Genomic DNA, 24,091 nt, shown 5'->3' on the forward strand with positions numbered 1-24,091 from the left:
ATTTCTTCTATGAACTTAAAGGGATCAAAGCATGAATCTGGCTATACAGTGCAAAAACCTAACAGAGTGTAATAAAACTTGATAGATTTAATAAAACCACATGGATTCAAGCTAAAAGCACAAAGACACAAACATCTGCAGCATGACAAGTAATACACAGTTAATGTTAAATCAATATTATGGAAAGGGAGAGTACTTGAGCCTGGCTAAAGTTGTTGAAATATGAAATAGTTGATTAATTTTGGAAAAAAGATCCATTTTGAAGTGTTTAATGAGTGACTACGAGGGTGCTCTTGTAACCAGGTTACAAGACACTAACTCGGTTTCCTCTTCTGATTTGGTTATTATTAGCTATATCTTCCAATTAACAAGTATAAATAATTGCCTAACCACGTGTCCTGTGGACCTATTTAAGGCCCTTAGAATATTTATTAAATTCTGTTGACCATCCAGAGTCAGGGCTTCTTGTTTGGGAAACTTGACTGGGTTTTAAACACTCTGAGTATGGCATTTAGCCCAGAAGATACTTGGATGCCCAGACATTCATATGTCTAGTGAAAGTCAGTCCAGCAGACGTGAGATGATAGTCAACAAAACTCTGCCTCTCACATTCAGTTTTTACCCTTGTAGCTGCTCTAGGAAGTCATGTTCAGGGTTTATGGGGGAAGCTGCCCAATGGATGGTTCAAGATATTAGATCAAGGAGATGAATCTGAATGCACATTCCTTAGGGACCAGTGTAGTTTATGAATAATATGCTCCTAGCACACTGAGTGTGGAGTAAGAGGTCTGTGCCTCCTGAAAGAAATGTCATATGATGGTCACTAAATTTTGCCCTAGGAAACACGTATTGGAACTGCCAGTTCACAAGCACTGTCTGAGTTCAAAATGGTTAGGGCTGTAGTCCTCTGAAGTGGCACAGACAGAAGACACTGCTTTCTTAAAAGGAATAAAAAATAAAAAGGATTAAATATTCAGTAGCATTTCAGATTCCAAAAAAGTTCCTTTAAGCTTGAACACTGGAGAATACTCTGTGTTTCTGGGCAACCTGTTAGAAATCTGGATAAAGAAACAGATAGAAAGTGATGTTACAGAGGACACAAGTCTCTGAAAAGTATTTTCTGCTTCATAGCATTGCCACCTCCATCTTAGCTGAAATGAACTGAAGCCAGCTGTCTTTCATGCAGACGCTGATGGCTCCCAGGCATTGGACTACGGTAAGGACTGTGATTAATATAAAAAAAAAAGTAAAGAGCTAAGCATCATCTATATATTTTCTGGTATTTCAACCCATAATAGCTTTACATAAATATTGAAAAGAACCAAGGCAGCATGACATAAGAGAGCTGGGTCTGGGAAAGAATCTGCATTTTTCTCTCTCACTCTCCCAAGGAGAACCGACCTCCTTCAGATCAGTCACAATCTGGTCCTAAGTCTGCTATAACAGCTACAGTCTGGATATAATTCAGCCCAAATGCAAACATTTGTATTAGTGGGTTTCATGTTTCACCCTGAAAAATTAAACATGCTTAAATGGCCTAGGAAAGGTGGCAGTGATATTCAGCAAATGGCTTACTCAGCTCTAATCCCCCGTGCAGTCATTTGTAGGGCAACAGAGATTTACCATGATTAAGATATTTGCTAAGGATAATATCCCTTTTATTACTGCCTGTTTTCAGAGACACTGGCTTAAATATAACTCAATAGAGAGAAACCAAGAAGGGAACAGCTGCAGGCTTTTCTAGACACATTTTCAAAGGTCATTATATGGCATGCTTATAACATAGCTAGAACAATTACAGGAAAACAATTAGAATGTTTCTAATGGGAATAAAAAAGGGCTCCTTCAAAGAGTACAGTGATCAAGAAGACCCTTTGTAATTACAGGATGTGTACAAAAATGTTAGAGTGCTGACCTGCAGTAAATGCATTTACCCAGTGTCTTAATAACATTTTCACCTATGTCGCACAACAATTTTCTGAATGATCATGGATGAGAAGCACAAACCTAAATGTCTGTTGGCTCAATCTCTGAAAGACCTTAGAGAAATAAGCTCCTAGAAAGATTTTCTGTCTAATGAAGTGATAGAGCATATACATGTCAGAGGTCTACCTTACCTAAAATTACTTTTTTCAACAGAACTTAGGGAAAAATTAATGAAATTTTCCCAATAAAAATGCATATAATCAGTGGATAACGGTTGACCCTATTTCCCAGATCAAAGAGCTGGAAATACACATAAATAGAAATCTGTCTTCTTCACAAAATCCCAAAGGATTTAATCTTAGAATTGGGGATCTGAGCAAGGAAAGAGATTTTGTAGGAAACATGATTTTGCCCACTGCCTTATCAGGTCAGAACTTTTTGGCATAGAAGACTATCTTATCTAGATTATAACAGTTAAGTTACTGAGGCTGCACCCAAGATGCCACTTCAGAACCAAACTGCACTCCATGTAAGCCAATAATTTCTCTTTAGCCCAATTCTTGTCTTGCTCACATTCATCTCAACTGCATGCTCCACTGCACACCACCCAAAACCAAGAACATTTCTTGCTTGAAATTCATAACTGTTCATTTATCATAATTTTGGTTGAAAAAGACCTTTGAGATCATTAAGTCCAACTGTCAATCTAACACCACATGGCCATTAAACCATGTCCCAAAGAGCTGTGTCTTCATGTTTTTTGAACACCTCCAGGGAGTGAGCAGCCTGTTCCAATGCCTTTTGGTAAAGAATTTTTTCCTAATGTGCAATCTAAACTTCTCCTGGCACAATTTGAGGCTATTTCCTCTTTTTCTATCACTCAAGACAAGTGAATAGAAACAGTCACCTCACTACAACCACCGTTCAGGTGGTTGCAGAGAGCAATAAGGTCTGCCTTTAGCCTCTTTTTCTCCAGACTAAACAAACAGTCCCCTCAACCTGTCTTCAACTTGTGTCATGGATTGAGTTGAATCTGCTGCAGTTACTCATACCATGCTGCAGTCATGTCAGCTTCAAAAATGAAAGTGCTAACTGGAGCAGAGTACATGGGGCTTGAAGTTCACACTGCAATGTGGGAAGCTTCCTGTTCCAGCTGCTGCTTCTGGGTTCCAGGTTCTTGAATGCTGGCTCTTTTTTCTGCAGCCATTGTGGTGGAATGGGTGGGAGTCAGGTAACTGCTGGTTTTGGCTTTCTGTTTTAGGCTGGATTTTTCCCTGTATTTCACTGTGCTTTTTCAAATAGGCTAAGCTAAGGTAATTATGCATTGTGATTATTATATTTTATGTTATATTAAACTCTTATCTCATTATTTCAACCCTGAGTTGTGTGTGTTACTTTTCACCTCACTTTTTTTGGGGGGGAGAAAACAGGTTAGCCCTTGCACTAAACCATTATAACTTGTTCTCCAGACACTTCACCAGCTTTGAGTCCTTCCTCTGGATCCAATCCACCTCAATGGCTTTCCTGTACTGAGAGCCCCAAAACTGAACATAGTACTCAAGGTATGGCATCACCAGTGCTGAGTACAGGGGCCACACTAGTCCTGTGGGCCACACTATTTCTGATATAAGCCAGGATGCTGTTGGCTGCCTTGGCCACCTGACCACACTGTTGGGACTAACCATGCAATGTTGAATATGGCCAGATGATACAAGAGGAAGACACGACCTTTTAGTCATAAATTAAAAGTCAACAAACTTTTATGGACACTGGAAGTCATCACATGTGGTGAGATTTTGCTCATTTCAGCACATGTTTAGGCAGAATACTTACACTGTGAAAATCACCACATAGCAATTATTTTGTGTTAGCCTAAAGAAAAAAGATAAGCTAAGGGTTAACCATGAAAATACAAACTCTTTACTATGGATATAGTCACTCCAGATCATAATTCCCAGAGTCACAAAACGCACCTCTGGACACCATCTAGGCCAAGTCATATGTTCATATTGGAGTCAACTAGAGCAGCAGCTTTCTGAAGCAGCTTTCTCCAAGGATAGAGACTACACATCTTGTTTGGGCAACCTGTCTAGTGATTTTGTTAATCATGCGAGGGAAGAGTACAGAGAGTAACTGTCACTGTCTTTTCAGGGGGAAGTAAGGAGATGAATCTCTAAGACAGGAAACCTATTAAACCCTAGAACAGACACCTTTAAGCAGCAGTCCTGAACAACAGTGCCTGTGCACTATGACATGAACAGCTTTTGGAATATCCACCCAGCACCTATCCTTGTAACCTGTGGCCCTCGTTTTTAGATAATTTTATTTTCCCCGGTAATCAGCTAATTCCCAGGACCTTTTGTAAGATACAGAGAGTTTTTTGAGTGCATATAGATCAAAGTCGACAGGCTTTCAATATTGAATAGATAAGCACATCTCAAAGCAGACAGAGCAAATGTGCCTTGGACAGCTTTCACTGACTCCTACACTCTACCATGAAGAAAGCAACTGGATTAAAAAAATATTTTCTGGCCAGCACACCCCTTCAAAAATTTTCCCCACTCCTATTCCTGTGTTTGTATATTTACTTATTTTTCATTTCAAGCAATCATTTGTTATCTGAGGATTTGTCATCTTTTACACTTTGGAAGATATAAGAGGATTCTGGTCTCCAAGTTCCAGAGCACAGTTAAGTCAACAGAGATCAGAAATTCCTCACAACAGCAAATCTGCTTAGACCACTGCACACTGCTGTGGATCCTTGTTTTTTGTTTTCTTTCAGTTTCCTTTCACTCACAATATGCACACCAGATCCTGAGTTCCAGAGCTTCTTCCACATCCATGCGAACCTGCAATTAATGAGAACTTTCAGTTCATCTCAGGATTTTAATAAATCCAGCATTCACTTAAGTAGCACTGGGTGGAGGAAACGTTTCCAGAACAACAAAGGTCTTCAAAGTCCTCAAGCACAACCTTTCCTCTGACTCTCTCACAAGCACATAAGCTGTGGACTACCTGATCATTCCGTCATTTCAACAGCCAGGATCTAAAAGTGATGACCCCCTTTAATTTGGACATTAAAAAAGTGAGAATATCACAAATCCATATATTAGCACAGAAATATATTTTAACACTAAGTTCAATTTCCCCCTGAGAAACTTTGTGAAGATGCTGTAATTTCAGTTTTAAAACTTGAAGTTTGTTACCCTTGATGGCATGGAGTGTGCTGCTTCCTTCTGTGGAAACTAATTTGAAACTCTGAAAGATATAGCTTGATCACAGTCCAGAGTTTTAGCAAACAGACAGTTTGCCAACTTCAGGAGTACCCTGAAAACTCAAGAGTCCCAGGTTTTGGAAGTCTGAAACCATTTTGACAAGTAAGAAGATTGTTCTTTGCAAATGACCTTGTCAGACTCCTTTAAAATTACCCTCCTGATGCAACCATCCAATTTGCAATGTTTAAGAGCTGCCTTTCCCCACTGTCACTTCCACTAGTCTGAAGTAGTTATCTTTTTATATTCCGCTGTGAAGAGGCTGTCAGTGCTGCAGATTAACTGCTACATTTCATTTCCAAAGTAGAGTTCAGATGCACCTAGTTGCATTTCCCTCTTGGACAAGCAGAGGTGTGTGGCTATTTAAAGAGGAAAAAGGGAACAATATCAAACTATACGCACTAGACTGTGAGAGGAGAGCTAAATAAAACACTTGGGAGCCCAGGACAAATTCCATTCTCATCCCACTTCTTCTATTAATGAATTTGGGCTGATATTCTGAAGCAGCTCTGAGTAATGCGTTGTGCCACCTGAGGCTCTGCCTTATCGTTTATTAGTCCTCCTTTCAAGGACCTGGATAGCTGATGGCTAAATTTTAGTGAAATTTATCAGAAATGTGGAGATGACAAACATAGTTAAGACTCTATGCTACTTTTTTAGGAACTAGTAGCCAATCACAGAAGAGAGCCAAATCAGTGCCAAAGTTGGGTGTAACTGTCACACTGTCTCACCTGCCAGCCAGCACAAATGTGGCAGATTAGCATGGATATAGGTCTGGACTAGCTTCCCATAGGAGGCAACATAGGAAGCATGGTGGAAAAGTTTGTTACTATAATGAAAAGATGAGAGTGATGCATTAAGGAAAAAGTTATTTGACTATGTAAGGAAAAAGCTTCATTTGTACCACTGCTCACAGCACTTTTCTTCATCTCTTCCAGTGATGCTGTACATCTGGAGTAATGCTGCTTAAAGTTATTACTAAAATAGCTGAAAGGGATAATTTAGTCTTGTATCATTTAAATGGTCTTCTCTAAATGCTAAAATAATGGTGATAATAATTCTGACACAGAAGCATTAAAAGGACACCTGATTAATATTTTGCACATAATCCATTGAGTTGCCTAGAGCATAAAATATGAGAAAACAAGGCCTACTAAATTAAAAGCTAGTTCACTACTGTCCTAAATAATTAAACATATAGTATTCCCTCAATGGCTTTTCCTGAGAAGGAAAAAATGTAGCTGGGAGAAATACAGTCACCAAATCACCCAAATTCATCATGGATGCTTTAGAAGACCCAGCTCCCACAGACATGATTAGATGACAACCTCCAGTGCCGTAAAAATAACTGTGTAACTGAGAAGAGCTTGATGAAAAGCTGAAACTAACTATCAGGAGATACCTGTTTTTTAAATGTATAACTAATTTGAAAACCAAATGTGGGACTGATATTGAAAAAATATTGAAGGAGTCTACAGTATCTCTAAGAGTTCATTATCATGCCTCTATCCCAGGGAAGATTTACTCTTCTCTGCTTTTTTTCTAAGAGACATTTATTTGAAAAGAGCAATTGATCTATATTTTATCTTGAATAAATCCAAACACAGGACTTCCTGCAGAAGCACTGTATCAATTCACTTCACAATTCCATGAGGCCTACAGACATGGTGTAAACTGTGGATTCAATATAACAGATCCAGATTTTCACAAAAGTAATAGTTTGCAGCATCTCAATCTAGTTTAGAAGCATAATATTTATGTGGCATGTTTTTTTTTTTCTCATGGTTCTGCCAGAAAATCTTGAAATTTGTCTTTCAGAGATGTAAACCTTTACCACAATAAGATTGTGATTTAGCCTCTTGAGTTTAATTTTTAAAAACTTGGTTTCCTTGTGTTTATTGTGATTGGTTGCCTAAAGGACAAGCCCTTGGCCCTTCTGGAGAGAAGGTGTCCGGATCACTTTGGCAGCAGCCAAAGCCCACAATGCCTAAGGATAGGCTGGATCTCCTGAAGTGTGTGAGGGCAGAGGCTCCCACCTCCTTCTGGAAATGCTGTTGACTCACCTGTTCCAGAACAGAAAGACTGTGTTATACCCTTTCCTCATCCTTCACTAAAAAGTAATGGCTTAAAAGGGGGGGTTTACCCTTGGTTTTTTTCCTGCCACCACACAGAATGCTTAAATGACAATGAACAAAGAGGATCTATAAAAGTCACAGCTCTATTATACAATTTAGGACAATTTCACAATTCATCTTGTTTAGTGGTTCACATCTGCATACTGGAGACCTGATCCAGCAAACAGAATCTTTTCATCTACATTGGTAGAGAGCACCCTGGTCTTCAATCTCCTTCTTATGTCAATCAGGGCTCACTGACAAAGTTTGAAAGAAAACTTTTTTTCAATTTATTATTATTAACTCTCCCAGGTGAGCAGCATTTCCTTCTCTGAGGAAGCAGGGTCTGACAATAATCTTTGCATTTGCTGACAACAAATTCACATGTTCCTTTTAATACCATTCCTGCCAGTCAAGTGATAAGTGTGCTACAGAGATAGGGCTATTTGACAGCACATGAAAAATCTCTGTGCATCAATGACTTAAAATAATATTAATTGCAAGCATTAAAGTTTCTCTGCCCCTGATTATAGGCTGATGGATCTGTGCTTTGTTATTGATGGCATTCTTTTATTTACACCTTTTCATCACCACAGCATTTGCTGCCTGAGGTTTTATTGCCCTTATAAATTCCCACTCCCTGTGCCACCCTAACAGCTTTGAAATACTACAGATAAGCAAAGGCAAGCTGATGAATGCAGGAGGTAAAAGGCTTATTCTGTTGCCTCAGTGGCTGGGCCAGAAGGATGTGCCCATTAAACAACCCTCACTCCATCGTGCTGCTTTGGAAAACTTGGCCCACCAAGAAAAGCAATGTAATGAACAATACAGTGAACTTCCCCTGCCACCAATAAACCTGTCTTACCAAGGAGATGAATGTTTTTCTGAAAGGGTGATAACTACTGAATTACTAGTCTATCCCACCACTAAAACTAGTCACCAGTGTTACATTCAGGTCTCTCCCTGCTCTCACCTGAAATTTCTGCAATAATTCTGTTCTTCCCATAGCTCTCTACTCTTCTCACAGCATTTTGCAAATTCTGCCTAGATATTGAAAGCACTGAAGATGGATGATGAGAACAGGCTTTTTGTGCCACGTTCACTGAATTTAACAGAAAAGGTGCAATGTTTTGCCAGCAAAGTCAATGGCAGAGCCCACACTAGATTCAATACTAAAGCACATTAAAGGTAAGCTAGATACATTCAATACAAGCCTACATGGCCCTTCCAAAATGTCCTTTCCATACTTTTCATCCAATCCAACTGAAATCTGATGAGCAGAACTGATTAATTGCCCAAGAGACATAAGACAGCTTCACATTCATCAGCAACTGTGAAACATTAACACAGAGGATGGCTTTGCAATTCTTTCATAGCTGGAAAAGCTCTGCCACAAGTAATGGTATTCTTCTGTTTGTACTATTTTCAGAGCACAACTAGCGAAAAAAAAGTAAAAAAAAATAAAATCACACAACCTCACAAAAAGGCAGACACTCCTGAGACACAGTATGGCAATCTCCATCAGTATATGAGCGTGTGAAAATTTGAAGATGACATTTTTTTATCATGAGATCATCTAATTGTGCTTCCTAAATGATTTTATAATTCAGTTGCTTTCTAAATAAAATTTCCTAGGGCTCTTAAGAAAAATAGTTACCTGGGTAAGATTTTGGCAAGGACATCAGGATGGACATTCCCATGTTTGGAAAAAAAAATAAAAAATCATTAACATTTCACAAGATTAGCTGGGCCTCTCAGATTAGAATTAAACCTACAGTGGAGAGAATGACTGCCTGCTTTCTTCAAAACATGTGTTCAGATCGATTTTCAGCACAAAAGTTTTACCATAAATCAAAGCTACAAGTTTTGAACTAGAACAAAGTGACCTCCCTCAGCCCCTTTATTCCTTCAACCCCTATACAAACTTTTGCCACTTCACTCTTTGCCAACAAACACAAGTTTCCTTTCCAGATGGATTTCTCAGAGCCTTGATGTGCCTTTCACAGATATGTTTTTGTATTGTTACAGAGGGATTTGTGCTGCAATTGGAGCCCAGGTCACAATCCAGGCTTGTGGAAACTTCAAAGTCTTTAGGCTTACATTTGTGAATAGAAGGTAGAGCAGCAACATTTGGATTTACACTTTGCTACATCTCTGGGACAATGAATACAGGGAGGCTTTATACCTACCAAGCCTCCAACTATCACATCCAGCTGCTTCACACAGCAATTTAAAATTAAATTAAAATAATAATAATTGGGGGAAAACCTGTACTGGATGGAGAATTTTGTCTCCCAGAGTCCCTGAAGTCAGAAGCTAAAGTAGCAACTGCACAATAGGAAGAAGGGAAAATAGCACTTCAGGAGGCTGTTCAGAGCTGAGAAGGGGACAGTACATCCAGCATGGAAATGGCGGAAGAGGAAACAAGAGAAAGGGACTACATGAGAGACTCATGGGGGAAGGCATATAAGCAGGGTAGGGTTTCTTTCCTTTCTTAACAGCACTGCCAGCAAACGGCCAGACAACATATCTCATCCTAAGTAATCCCTTTGCAGAACAAGGCAGGTGCTTATGTCTCCATTTTGTTCAGGAGCATCGGCACTTTTGAAGTAGCAAAGGCAAAAAAATAACCAAAAAGCCACATGGGGCAAACAGATGCTGTGCAGGGGCAGATTGGTCCCTGATTGTACAATAGCCCAGAGCAGTGAACAAACCCAGTAAAATCAGCCTTAAAGGTATTGCTGGGGTGTAGAGAGGTGAAGTTATTTCTTCAGCATGACTTGGGCAGCCCCATAGATCTCCTTCCCACCCAGGATTAGACCACATAGGCTCGAAAGTCTGACTCACAGAGCTAATATTTCCTAGTTTACAGTAAGAAACAATCTGACACAGTTCTCTGTCTGTAAAATGAGAGGGGCAAACAAATACTGAATTGTTTGAATAGTATTGGTGAATCCAGTTCTCAGTTAGAGTGAATTCATGTTAGACAAATTAAATAGTATGTCAATTCCCTCTAATTATATGTTCTTGCAGCCTACTCAGTAATTATACTTAATGGGTCTAAATTAAATCAGCACGTTACCTGAGAAGTAATTGGATTTGTGTGCAATTTTTAATTATCCTTAAAGGTACCCTGGAGATTGAAGTCCTCTGTGTGTTCAGGGCCTGATCCTAGGATTCACTGTGTTTTGGGTATGGATCTTGGGCTGCATTTGCCTTTAAATGCGACGACCCTCTGGTGCTGAGGCCAGCTGGCATGGTACAGCCCACAGCCATTCTCATCAAGTATTTTAGCCTTTAAAACAGGGTGCCCATATCCAGACTTCCCACTGAAAACCAACCCTAGCCAGCGCTAAATGCCAGATGACATTTACAGTGACAGAGAACCACTTCAGGCTTCATGGCTACAGCAACCTGACCCAACCTGACCTGCAGGATCCCTCTGAGGACTCGCCATTGAGACTGCAGATAGCAGGATGATTTGCAGAGGAACTCATGTTTAGAAGCACACGTCATAGCTGAAGTCTGTTGAGACCTGTACTGTGCTTTTGAACATCTTCCCAAAAGTTGGCATGTATCAAAAACTAAGGCCCACAACCTATGGGAAAATAAAATAAAAACTAAACCCTATATGCTTTGATGAACCTTGGCCCTCAGATAACATAAGAGCAATAAACAGGTCTCAACTGTCACAAACTGAGACAGAGCATTTTATTATTTCTGATCTCCTTAAACAGCCTATATGTTAAAAGTGCACACACACATTGTGTATTTGTTTATTTGCAGGCACAGAGAGTATTCAGGAGTGCCAAATATTTGACATTTCAAAGCAGTCCTATGCACACATCTGATTCCTGTACCCACAAGTGTCTGCAATATTCCAGATACAATCATTGAACCAGAGTGGACCATGATGAGCACAAGACTTCCCAAAAAACACACAAGCTATTGAATTTATCACTGTTTCTACTTAATCAACACTTCTCTCAACTATTTCTTTGAATTTCTAGAAGTAAAGCACAACACTTCAGCCCCAAATCTCTGTAGGAGTCTTCCATACTTCCAGTGGAAGCAGCCTCAGAGCAACTAGTGCAGTAGAGATTTCCCCCACTGCACCATTTCCTGCAGCCCCATAATTTGGAAAGTCTAGGGCTTTCAGTCTCATCATGATTTGCTGTCCTCCATCTCCTTGAAATTCTGCCCATGAGAAACCAAAATAGCACCTTGCCTCATAAGTGAACTCCACACAGGCAGTGAGCATTGAAACCACTAGATTTCAAACGAATGTAACGTCAGAGAGGCATAACTGCAGTGACAGTGGCTGGAGGGAATGACTGCACCATCTAGTTACTCTTCAGCAACAGTACAAATAAATGCCACTAACTTCAGTTTTGCTTTCTTTCAAGGAAGTCTTTCATTTTCGATAACTACCTCTATTCAGGGACCTATTTCAGGCTCCAGTATGACTCTGAGAGTGGGAGGTATTGGCCAACCTTATTTTATGTTAAAGACATCCTGTCCAAACTCTGCAGGCCACTTTCTAAGGCACCTCTCATACCTGCATACAGGAAAACTTGCATTCATTCTACCTAGGTAGGTGCTTTCTTCAGAGGCATGGTCCCATCTGGCTCAATGAGCAAAGGAAAGCAAGAAATGTCTCCAGAGCACAATTCGGACTTCAAGTATCTTCTTATTAAATCATTTCTGTCACATCTGCAGTTAAAAAGGACAAATTCAGGAGCAGAACTCAAAAAATTGTATTTGCCTTTTGATAAAGCTATGGATGGAACCATGTGCCAGACAGTGAGCTCTTGACAAGAACTCCCTGGTGCTCTTCATTTACAACTATGTGCGCTCAGACTTTCTGGAGCAGGTCAACTCTTCAGAGGACCACAGCTTTTGGAATCAGCTCTTAAACATATAATGGTTTACAGCTCATAAACAGTACTCAAAAAAGCCTACCAAAATGTTTCAGGGCCCTGTATTTTGCATTCAATGGGTCCATGTTTCTTCAGTCCTGTCATTAACCTTCTCTCTACAGAAAGGTGAAAAGGCTTCTTGAACTCACGCAAGCACTAGATTCTATTCATGGGACTCAAAATTAATGTTTTGAATCATCAATGAAAGGTTGAGTGTCCTGTTATCTCTATGTAAAACTAATCCTCACATATTTCAAACCTTGTTATTAATCCAGTGGGTTCTGATTAAAAGTTTGCCCAGTGGCTAAGAAACAATAATTTGTGTCAGGTTGCCCTGTTTTACCCTGCAAAACTGGAGTTGCCTGAGAAAAAAAGTCTTGGGGAAATGTTTTCAAGCAGATTCCCCTGTTTTCTGTCAGGAAAATCACCAAGCTAGCACACTCATTTTCTAGTATATCTGTAATTAGCAAAGAATGCCAAGCCATAAATATTTATGCACAGATGGGATCCTGAGGTACCTTCCAAAGTTCAGCACAGGCCTCAATAGTCAGATTTCTTAAGCAAGCTTTGATACAAAACCTGCAGGCTCAGGAGGACTTGTCAGAACACTCTGCTAATCACCTCTCTCTTGGAGATGCATTTCTCACCCAACAAGCGATGTTACAATTGCTCTTGAAAGCCTCACAACAAATGCAGGTGCTTTATTGCCTACTTTTCATTAGAACTCCATACAGATCTTCCCAGATCACTTCATTTGCACAGGTCTCTGCATGCTGGGGCAAAAAGGCTCAGAAGAAGCACAGAAAATGTTGCTGACAGAGTCTGAGTGTTTCCGCTTTTGTTCCGAAGCTTTTCTGAAATCAGATATGTTTTTCTTCCCTGTGCAAACTTTTTTTTATTTCTTCTCCAAATGTTTTGCTGGTCTGATGGTGGAATCATGTTAGTTATGTCATCTAAAAGGCTGTCATGTCCAGACTTTTAATTCAAATAAAGTCAGGACCTGCTTTCCAGCTGAAATCTGTTGTCGCAGTTTGGCCACCATCAAACCATATTTGTCTGCAAATGAATGCGTCTGCTTCCTAAGCGCTGATGGAGAATGATGCCCAAGGTGTGCTAAATCCTCTGGCAGGGCCAAGGAGATGTGAACAGTCCTGGGCCAAAGTCACAACAGGCTCAATCCTTCACAGCACACATGATTGCACTCGCAGTATCCAGGCAATGGCCATGGCTTATGGCATGGTTTTTGACTGGTGCGTTTCCCATTGCACCACCATCTCCAGTACCTGCGTTAGACACCCAGGTCTGAAGTCTTTGTCCATGCAAAGAACTCCTGCTGCCTCTGGAGGAGCAGTCAGAGAAGGGACAAGTCCCACTAGTCTACTGGGACAGAAGGGCGGCAGCAGATGGGAGCAGGAGCAGCCCACCCACCACCAACAGCATTAGCTCAACATTGGCAAGGCTTTCACTGGCACCTGCAAAAACAATCTACAACTTGGGCTGCCAGCAAGGAGGAAGGAACTAGAGCAGCAGCACCCCAGCAAGGCAGCAACTGAGGGGGAGAGAGGAAATGCTCCATACCAGACAGGTAATGTTACACCAAAAATGAAAGTGGAAGAGAAGGAAAAGTCCTAGAAGGTCTCTCTGGGGAGTATTAAGCATGAAAACGTTTTGATCTTGCCAGAGCAAACAGATTTGGTAGTGAGACACTTACTTGGCCTGCACTTGTACCACACGATGAGGTACTTGCCGGTTCCAGGGCACGGATCTGCACCGAACAGCCGGCTATTGATGAGAAACTGGCAGCTCCGCCTGTCCTGGCACTCATCCAGCATCTTCTACAGCCAAGGATGCACACAAGAAACAGAGAAATAAAAGTACGTCAGTATCTCAACCAAACAGAGACAAGTTGGAGATCAGCAAGGCCATCCTTGCCTCCTCAACCAGCCCTGGCTCAAGGCAGCAATGGTGCTCAGAGCAGTGGGTACCACAGGAGCTGTGGACTAGGAGGGAACTGAACCTTGCACTGTTTTAAGGAACATGATTTCCTTTCCTTTCATGTGTGCAAAAGGAAGGATTTGCACTGGGACGATCGCAGAGATTTTGAAATATTTGCATGCAATTTAATCATACTCTAAGGCAGTACTGTACCAAGAAAAGCATGTGGGTATGAATCAGCCTTGACAGTTCAAAGCAGACTCAAATTCCACCACCACGATCCTGCTTCCAATTCCTCTGGAAGATGCAGAATTTCAGCCACAGCTTTCATGAGAGCTCTTTTCTCAGTTATATAAAAGTTTTGGCAATTGCTGGTATTCCAATAATTTGTAGTTGTGGTGGGAACGTTGTTTTACAGCCAGCTTAGTTTTTAATAAGGCTCACTCCTCTGCCTCTATGACTGTCACTTTCCTTTTAGCTAAACTCAGCAAGGGCCTGTGAGGTGGAGGTTCATCCTGCCATCAGCATTTTGGGTCCTATCCAATTTTCTGCAGCGTTTTTCCTCTGGTACTTGTTCCCCACTTCCCTATTCATAGCACTCATGAAAACTCCATCTCAGAATCCATAGGGGCAAGACATTCTGTCTCCTACTAGAAAATAGCTTCATTAACGAAGATTAATGATTTCTTTTAGCCCTATGATCCTTTAAAGCAGTCATGGGGGAGACAATATTATTAAGGGGCAGTAATTAAGTTTTAAATTCAGATGGATGGCTTTGGTGGTTTGTATGTACTCCTGCAGAGTCCCTAAAGTGCTAAAATTACCATAATGTTTGCCTGACACACATGAACCTGTCAGAGCATTTTGAGACCACAGAGAGAAGTAATCCACCGGCCTCACTAAGTCCCTGCAATACAGACCTGTGAATTCCAGTCCCAAAACAATTAACTTTCACTTGCAAGGAGGTGCTAGAAAATCCTTTCTCAGAAATTCCTCCAGACTCCCTTGGTCTCTTTTGTCTTCTCACTGTTCCCTTTTCTTAAATCGACCTCGGTATTTGGGCTTTCCCACAATCTTATCCCTGTGCCATTAACATAAAGGCTGTTTGGCACCCAAACCAATTTTCTCTCTGCCTCAGTGACTACTCTCTGTTTCTGAGTTCTCCCTGAATGTTTTATATATATAAATATAATCTTTAGCATTATAACTCTGAATGTCCCTCTCCAAACAACAGGAAAAACAGCTGTTCCAGTTTCAAATGCAATTGGAAACTGCCTCATTTGTGGTTGCTCATAACTTTCTAAAGCTTTCACATTTTGGGCTGACACATGCAAGAATTCATGCCTGCCTCAAGCCTGACCTTTATTTTAAAGTTCAAAATAAGACAATTCAGATCTTTTCTAGTATGCAGCAATATTGTTGTTTTCCTTTTACAAAGGTAATAAAATGCAGGCATTGAATTTCAAAATACAGGGCTTAGGATGGCAAGGTGAACACTTGAGGTGCCTAGGAGGTTAGCCCCAACTTGACCATCATGTTAAAGTGCTTAGAAACAGCATCTTCTTTTCTCTGGGCTCATGAGGGTTGATTGCTCCCTCAGCATGTGTAATTTCATTTAAAGTAAAATTCAGTGAGTTGCAAAAGAATTTAAGCAAGGCTTCTATGCAGATACTTCTTTTGATCTCAAAAAGCAAAGAGGAATTGCAACATCTCTTGAATGCTTCACATACAAAGAGAAATCCTCTCCAAATCATTGCAGACCTGAAGGGATTTGCTGGTACCAGACAGTCACAGCTATGTTTATACCCAAGAAGTGGTAAGAATATAGAGCAAAGGAAAAGAAGCAGTACCCTGAATGTTTTTTTCTTACAAAGGAAGCTTTCTCTCCTCGAAGGCAACAGAATTTTCTGTCAACAAATGTATTCATAGTAGATGAGTAGGATTTTCAAAAGTCTTCAGCACTGCCTAATAGGTACTACCAAAAAAAAAAAATTTAAATCATTTTGATTTGATTTCCTGCAGACTGGTTGAGTAAAATTTCAGGCGTAATGAAATATATCCATAGAGAGTAAAAAAAAAAAAAATGTTCAATGCTTAATGAAATACACCAGGAAAAATGTAAAAGAAATTAGCTAGCAATGGTTGACTGTGCCATGTTGTTGATTAAAAAGAACAAAGATATGACACCAGTACTAATATTAACTCAAACACTTGTGTATAGAATTTTTACCTCTTATTGCATACACAGAAACCTTCTTCCCCACTGCTTTCATCAGTATGTGCCATATATGAGCATCTTCTTAAACACTATGAAAGCAGCAACTCTGCAGAACCTGGATGACAAGCGAATCCACTATAGGTACGCTTCCCTTGCAGGTCCAGTGCATCTAGGGTATATAGAAGCTCTTGCAAACCCAATTCTTGGCTTTCTGTTCTTACTTTCAGAAATCATACTTCTAGGAAGTATCGGAGCTCGGGCAGATGTCAGTTGTTCATGCTGAAGCCTTTGCAAATGCTCAGTTAGATTGACAGCAGGAAGGCTGTGTGTTTACTTGGTAGTGAGGGAATGTCCCGAGCTCACACAGCTTTTGCTTAACGTCTGGGAAAACTTAGGCAATTCACTTTACATTTGCCTTGTTTTTCTGGCTATCTCTGTCAGCTGTAAAAAAGTGGGAGAACATGAACACAAGCCAAACAAAAAAAAGAGGCCCACAAACAATCTGAACTGGCACAGAAGTGGCAGCACACATGTAGAATCATCCCTAACCAGTATGTATCATCAGCAGTTTCTGTCATAGGAATCTGCTAGACCCCTGACCAATGCAAAATAAAGTTTTACTGGATTATATTATAAAAATCCCTCCAGCTGAAGAAGGTAATGGGGGAATTCCTGTCTGGCATGAAAGGGGAGGGAAGACACATTAATTGTGTTGTGCCATTTTATAATTGCGTTCCAGTGGTAAATAAAGCCTGAGGGCTGACAGTGCTCAGGAGGGAAGTGGTGGCTGTTTAAACCCATTCCATTCTCTGGTTCAAGACTAAGCTAAGAACCTGCAAGATTTAGAGATAAGAGAGCAAGAAATGTTAATGCAGTTAAAACAAACACTAATCCAACCTCTGTGATTTATGCCCCGGATTAATCTCACTGCAGTGACTCGAATCTTAAACCAAGAACAGCCTCAGGCTCAAAACCTTGTCTTTCTAGCGGGCACTTCAGATGAAACACATTTCTCGTGCTCTTTTGTGTGTGTGTGTGTGTTCATTAGCTAAGTAATTGCTTATGCTCATTAGATAACAACCTTTTAAATCTGGAACCGGATGTGAGCTCTGCAAAGCTGTCCTCAGCCATTCCCAAGGGTGCACTGTTTTTTTTATTCTGTCTCTTCAATTCACTCTTCAATAAACGCACTTGCATGCCTAGTATAAATCACAGCTGAGCTTACCGCCCAAGGCAACTAAACTTATCTCAGTTCTTAGTCCCTTGCAGGAGTTGACAGATTCAATACATGGTGAAACTTTGGACCTATAGAAGTCAATGATGAAACTCAATGGGAAGTAGGATTTGCCACAGAGCTGCTCTCTGTACAGCCTCTTTCATCAAAGGAACATAAGGATGACTGCTGGGTATGTCAGTCAGGCATGAAATTATGCAGAGGAACCCCACTAAATAATTGCTCAAATTGTATGTTTCTGAGAATAACCTGGAAAGCAGGCTGCATGAGTGGATCAGACCTGTATAGAATCATAGAATCATAGAATCAAGAAGGCTGGAAGAGACCTCAAAGATCATCGAGTCCAACCTGTCACCCTACACCTCATGCCTATCTAAACCATGGCACCAAGTGCCACGTCCAATCCCCTCTTCAACACCTCCAGGGATGGTGACTCCACCACCTCCCTGGGCAGCACATTCCAATGGCCAACCACTCTCTCTGTGAAGAACTTTCTCCTCACCTCCAGCCTAAACCTCCCCTGGCACAGCTTGAGACTGTGTCCTCTTGTTCTGGTGCTGGTTGCCTGGGAGAAGAGACCAACCCCCTCCTGGCTACAACCTCCCTTCAGGTAGTTGTAGACAGCAATGAGGTCACCCCTGAGCCTCCTCTTCTCCAGGCTAAACACTCCCAGATCCCTCAGCCTTTCCTCATAAGGCTCATGCTCAAGGCCTCTCACCAGCCTCGTTGCCCTTCTCTGGACATGCTCCAGCAATTCAACATCTTTCCTAAACTGAGGGGCCCAGAACTGGACACAGTACTCAAGGTGTGGCCTAACCAGTGCTGTGTACAGGGGTACAATGACCTCCCTGCTCCTGCTGGCCACACTATTCCTGATGCAGGCCAGGATGCCATTGGCTCTCTTGGCCACCTGGGCACACTGCTGGCTCATGTTCAGGCAGCTGTCAACCAGTACCCCCAGGTCCCTTTCCACCTGGCTGCTCTCCAGCCACTCTGACCCCAGCCTGTAGCTCTGCATGGGGTTGTTGTGGCCGAAGTGCAGCACCCGGCACTTGGATTTGTTGAATGCCATCATGTTGGACTCTGCCCATCTGCCCAGCCTGTCAAGCTCCCTCTGCAGAGCCCTTCTACCTTCTAACAGATCAACACCTGCTCCCAGCTTGGTGTCATCTGCAAATTTACTGATGACGGACTCAATCCCCTCATCCAGATCATCAATAAAGATATTGAACAGGATGGGGCCCAGCACTGATCCCTGGGGGACACCACTAGTGACAGGCTGCCAGCTGGATGTGGCACCATTCACCACCACTCTCTGGGCTCGGCCCTCCAGCCAGTTCCTAACCCAGCGCAGAGTGCTGCTGTCCAAGCCACAGGCTGCCAGCTTGGCCAGGAGTTTGCTGTGGGGGACAGTGTCAAAGGCCTTGCTGAAGTCCAGGTAGACTACATCCACAGCCTTTCCCACATCCACCAGGCTGGTCACCTGATCATAGAAGGAGATCAGGTTGGTGAGGCAGGACCTGCCCTTCCTAAATCCATGTTGGCTGGGCCTGATTCCTTGGCCATCCTTCAGGTGCGCAGTGATTGCCCCCAAGACAATCTGCTCCATGATTTTCCCTGGCACTGAGGTCAGGCTGACAGGCCTGTAGTTCCCAGGTAACAATCGAATGAAGATGGGCAGAGCTTCCTACTAAGAATTTTATGCAAGAAGATATCAGTAATTAGAAAAAATATACAAACAAACTTTTTTAGGTCAAATACAGACCAAGCATATCCATTATAGTGGAGTTACAAGGACACGTATACTAATGCACATCTATGAGTTTTGCAGTGATTAAAAAGTAAATACAACAAACAAGTCAGAATGAATTGCCCCTAGAAAGTTGCACAGCATGATGCGTTCATAGTGGTTTCATGACACATTTAATTTGAATTTTGATACTCTTTTATATACCCCTGAATGTTGGTATTGCTTTAAAACACATTGTGAACTTCATAACTACAAGTTGCAACTTATTTACAGGTCCTTTTTCCAGTTATCTGAAGATTGTACATTCATCTCTGTTCAATCACACAAATTACTGAAGTCCATGGACCAAGATTTTCCAAGAATCAGCATCAGGGAAGGAGAGACTACATGAGGAAGTGAAATCCGTGTTGATGAGATACAGGTTACCTGCCTGTGGCTTCATCAAGCAACCCTCCCAGCCTGCTCTGCTAGAAAGTAATAGAGTTTTGCCCAAATTACTGCACTCAATCTGTGCATCACACGAAGAAGAGATTAATGGTCCTTAATCTTAACTACTGATCTATGGCAGGTTTTAGTACTCTTCTAGCTATCTCTCATCACTCACCCATGGACTTTGCAACACAGAGATGGCAGAAGGGAATTATGCTCACGTATTTGGTGACACATTAACATGCCAGACTGTGAAATAGAGAGCTGAAAACTGGGCAAATGTTCCCTTTCATGAGCTCTGAAATGGGAGTAATAAACACTAGGAGAGCTGTAGAGTAGGAAGCAGTGGTATGGGATGTTAAAACACAACAGCAAGATTCGCCAAAGCTCCTCTGGCAGGGCCTTGAAAGAGCCCAGAGACATTGACTCACAAAAAGCAGGCATATGCTCAGCACATAGAAGAACTTGATAAAAGCTGTATTACAAACACCACCTAATTAATATTACCTACATTTCCTAACAGTAAGAAACTCGATCTATATGTGGAGTTAACTTCAAAGCAAGATAAATTCTAAACTAGAGAGATGCAGAACGATGTACAACCAAAAGCCATAGGATTAAAGAAAGGGAGAGCTTAAAACAAAAAGTGAAAAAAAAAAAAGTCATTGAGAGCAAACCATTACACTGTCAAGGAGGGTCTTATTGGAAATGATGAAGCTCCATGACTTGGAAAGTTTAAATTTGAGTAAACAAAGCATTAGGAAGCTTACACCCCCGGGAGCAATCCAGACTCAGTAGGGAGACAGGCTGCACCAGCCAACTCTGCCTCCTCTTCTGCAGTACATAATCACACTGCTCTGATGAGCTATTACAGTCAAACCAAAGGTTTCAAAGATTTGAAAGTTTAGGGATTATCTATGAACTCTGCATCAAGCATTTCTTCTACCTGCAAATAATTTGCTTGGGGAAGTGCTCGTCACAGAGTTATATTTCAGACTGGATGAGATTCATGAATGAAGCTGCACTGGTTCTGTGATACTTAAGAGCAACTTCGGCACTGTAGTAACCTTTTCTGGACCCTGAGCTCTCTGCTCACCATCCTCTGAAAAGAAATTAACATAGTGTGAGGAAGAGTACCCAAACTGTTCTTCGATTCACTGACATACTGAGAATGAAACTTTCCTTGTTCAAACTGTTTGCAAGCTGTAGAGATCATCTAATATCCAATATGACAAACAGTAGTTTCTCTTCCCAATGGCACTGATGACCCATAGTCTTCTTTGCTATCATTTTCCTCCCTCTTTTCCCTTGACCATTATAATCTTACAGATATTCAGAGTCATAAGAAAGGGCCCTTTCTCATTCCTGTTGAGGCCACTTAGAGCTATTACATCAGTGGGACCATGCAATAACTTGTGACTTAGCATGTCAGTAGCCATTGTCCTTGGCCTACCAAGAAAGCTAGAGCAGTTTCTTCTGCTTTGTAATTTACTCAGCCACACTGTTAATCCACAATACTCAGGGAATATAAATCTCCTCAGAAACAGCAACACAGACCTTTCAGCCCCATCATTTTGTTATCAACAACTGCCCACACTTTGAGAGTCATGCAGCTACTGGAAAAATTTTCTTATCTTTCATTAGAAGAAGGACTCAGGGAATCCCATGGTTTGCATGCGAGGAATCTGATCCCTTTTGTACCACTACCTCACATGCTGCTGGAGCAACAGCAGGAGAGATTAGCAGCAAAGGTGTCCTGTATCTCGTTTAAAGGATAAATAGAAATACCAAATCAGCAGCACTAGTGATTCTTGTCACCAAAAACTGCTTTTCCCAGAGAGTGTTGAAAGAGGCATAGGCTACACACTATGCCTATGCTGCTTCCCTAAACTGACTAATCTTTCTAACAGGAGGCGTGACTGAGCTCCAGGGCACCTTGTAAGCACAGCTCCTCTCAGGGAAAGAAGTCCCAAGGGAAACATTGCCTGCTAAAGCACTGTTTCCTGCTGATTTCAGTACATATATGTACAAAGTTAGCCTACAACGTTTGATAAATAACTGTCACCAGAAACACCATGAATAAGCACCTCTTCAAGGGCACTTTACTGTCCTTCTAAATAAGCTTTGCTCCAGGGCTTTCTGCTTTTCTTCTAAATCGGTTGTGGTTTTAATCTTCTGTCACTTACCAACATGAGAGTATTGCAGGTAATCTGCTGTGAAATGTAATCTAGTTTTCTGGTAGTAAGCAATAGTTTTAATTCAATCATCAAACATTCTTCCATACAGACCATAAGTAGTTTGTTGCTGAAAATAAGTAACAAGAGGACTACTGATCCAGGAATGAGCCATTGTGGAAAGCTTTATAAGCAAGCTTCTCCAAACCTTCTCCTCTTCAGCTGAACAGATTGTTTCAAATACAAATGTGCCTCTACGTGTTTTTGCAGGAAAAGGTGGACATTGCAAGCTTGGCCTTGTCCTCTGTACCAGCATTTATGTGTTCATCTAAGTAAACATACACCACTGCTCTATGTATTTATCAACTTCCTTATTTTTCTAGAGGTAAGATCTCATGAGATGTCCCCATGGCAGGAAAGTGCAAACGTATACAGTAGAGTGTCATGTGAGAAAACCAAGGCATAAGGGAGAGGCTGAAGCAGATGAGGATGATGCCCAGCAGATCTCCTTGAAGTAAAAGGCGTCTCCAGATGTTCCCATGTCACCTCCTGTTGTGCAGCAATGCAATTTACCTTCTTCTCCTTACTCTCACACTAAAAAATTAGACATTGGGCAGATTAAAAATGGGCTTGACTAACCCTATCTCTGTAACATGAGATAAAGCAAGAGAAAAATGCCACTGGGAAAGCACAATTCACAGATATACTAAAAATCTTCAAGCTCTCAAAATTGTTGGGTTGGCTCAGACCATCTGCACCTGCACAATTGCTCCGAAGGAGTAAAGGTACATGGGAGTTACAGATTATTATAACACAGGACCATGCTAATGCAGCTCTGCTCTTCAGGATGCAAACTAACATCTTTGCATGATCCTGCTTTGATGTTATAGACTTTGTAGTGGACATACAACTCATCTCTCTGCATAATTTATACAGTGTGAATAAACACCCTTACCTACTGCTGACCATTTTCAGTGGCATGACTTTAATATGTCTAAATGACTATTAATATTCAGGGATTTACTTTTCTAGGTGAAAGATGAATAGATTTTGGTCCTGGCAGCTGCTCTTCCTGACCTACAAGCAAGAAAAGTGATTGCTCAGTCACCACAGAGCTCCTCCACACAGATCTTCTCTACCAAATCAGGATGGTTTGCACTGCATGAGTCCCTGTTACCAGAGCCACCAAGACTCTTGATGTTCCTTTTTCTTGTCCCCCATCCATCCTTCCTGCAGATGAGACAAGGACATTGCTCCCTATTACTTCATAGTCAGGAATATCCTCTGCAGGGCTCCACAAGGAAAGTACAGGAGATCCAGTACCAGAGTAGACAAATAATTAACAATACTAGTGCCCCAAATTATTTGAAACAATGAGGGGAATTTTCTATACTTCCATCTTCAATGTATCTCAGAGATGCTTCATAAATACGCACAAATCTCTCTTTCCTTCCTGACATGTGACTTGGGCTAACTCTGGACTCCCCTTTTAAACTGAGTGGAGGTGGGGGAGTGGCAGGAGCTATTTCAAAACAAATAATGTTTGGCTTTTAACACTATTCTGTTCTGTTCTTTCCATATTCATGTGACTTGTTCTAATACTCAACAAGAGATCAACCGCATCAAAACTGAAATTCCAGTCTACATGTCCAAATTCTTTGTGCGTTTGAAATCTTCCACTGAATATGATATTACATTGTTAGAATAACAGAAATGTGTAGTATGGGGTCATTGCTTTAATGTTTTGGACATGCTCTCCCAAGTGGTCTGCATTTCATTTCAAACAAAACCAAGTGACTAACGTAAGGGATCTTGGCAGCCAATCACATAATGCTGGATTAGTAGTGGTTGTCTCAGGGTAATCAGTGCTTTCTTTTCCCTTTTTAGCATAGAAACAATGTCTGAATTGGACATTTACAGAAGCAAGAGATTCTAAGTAGGAATTAGCTATTACTCACAGGTAGTGTCCATAGGGAATAGTGTTAAAAACTGCCCCTTACCCTCCCTTCAGGCCAGTCTCCAAAGAAGCAGTAAATTTATACAGTCGTGGGTTTGATTAGACAAAGTGATTTTATATGTCTAATTTTGAATGGTTTGGATTGGCTAACTTTTACATTACT

The 24,091-nt window shown here is 41.2% G+C and overlaps 1 protein-coding gene across 1 annotated transcript in view; it reads right to left on the reverse strand.

Annotated features, from left to right (window-relative positions):
- The window catches only part of LOC128969026 (protein eva-1 homolog C-like), a 200,912-nt gene that overhangs the window by 120,528 nt on the left and 56,293 nt on the right, over positions 1-24,091 (reverse strand). Inside the window, exon 3 of the mRNA XM_054383701.1 lies at positions 13,943-14,066. Within this exon, the coding sequence (XP_054239676.1) occupies positions 13,943-14,066 (124 nt within the window). The remainder of the gene's footprint in view (positions 1-13,942; positions 14,067-24,091) is intronic.

Source organism: Indicator indicator, chromosome 9 (assembly GCF_027791375.1).
Source record: "Indicator indicator isolate 239-I01 chromosome 9, UM_Iind_1.1, whole genome shotgun sequence".
Classification (NCBI taxonomy): domain Eukaryota; kingdom Metazoa; phylum Chordata; class Aves; order Piciformes; family Indicatoridae; genus Indicator; species Indicator indicator.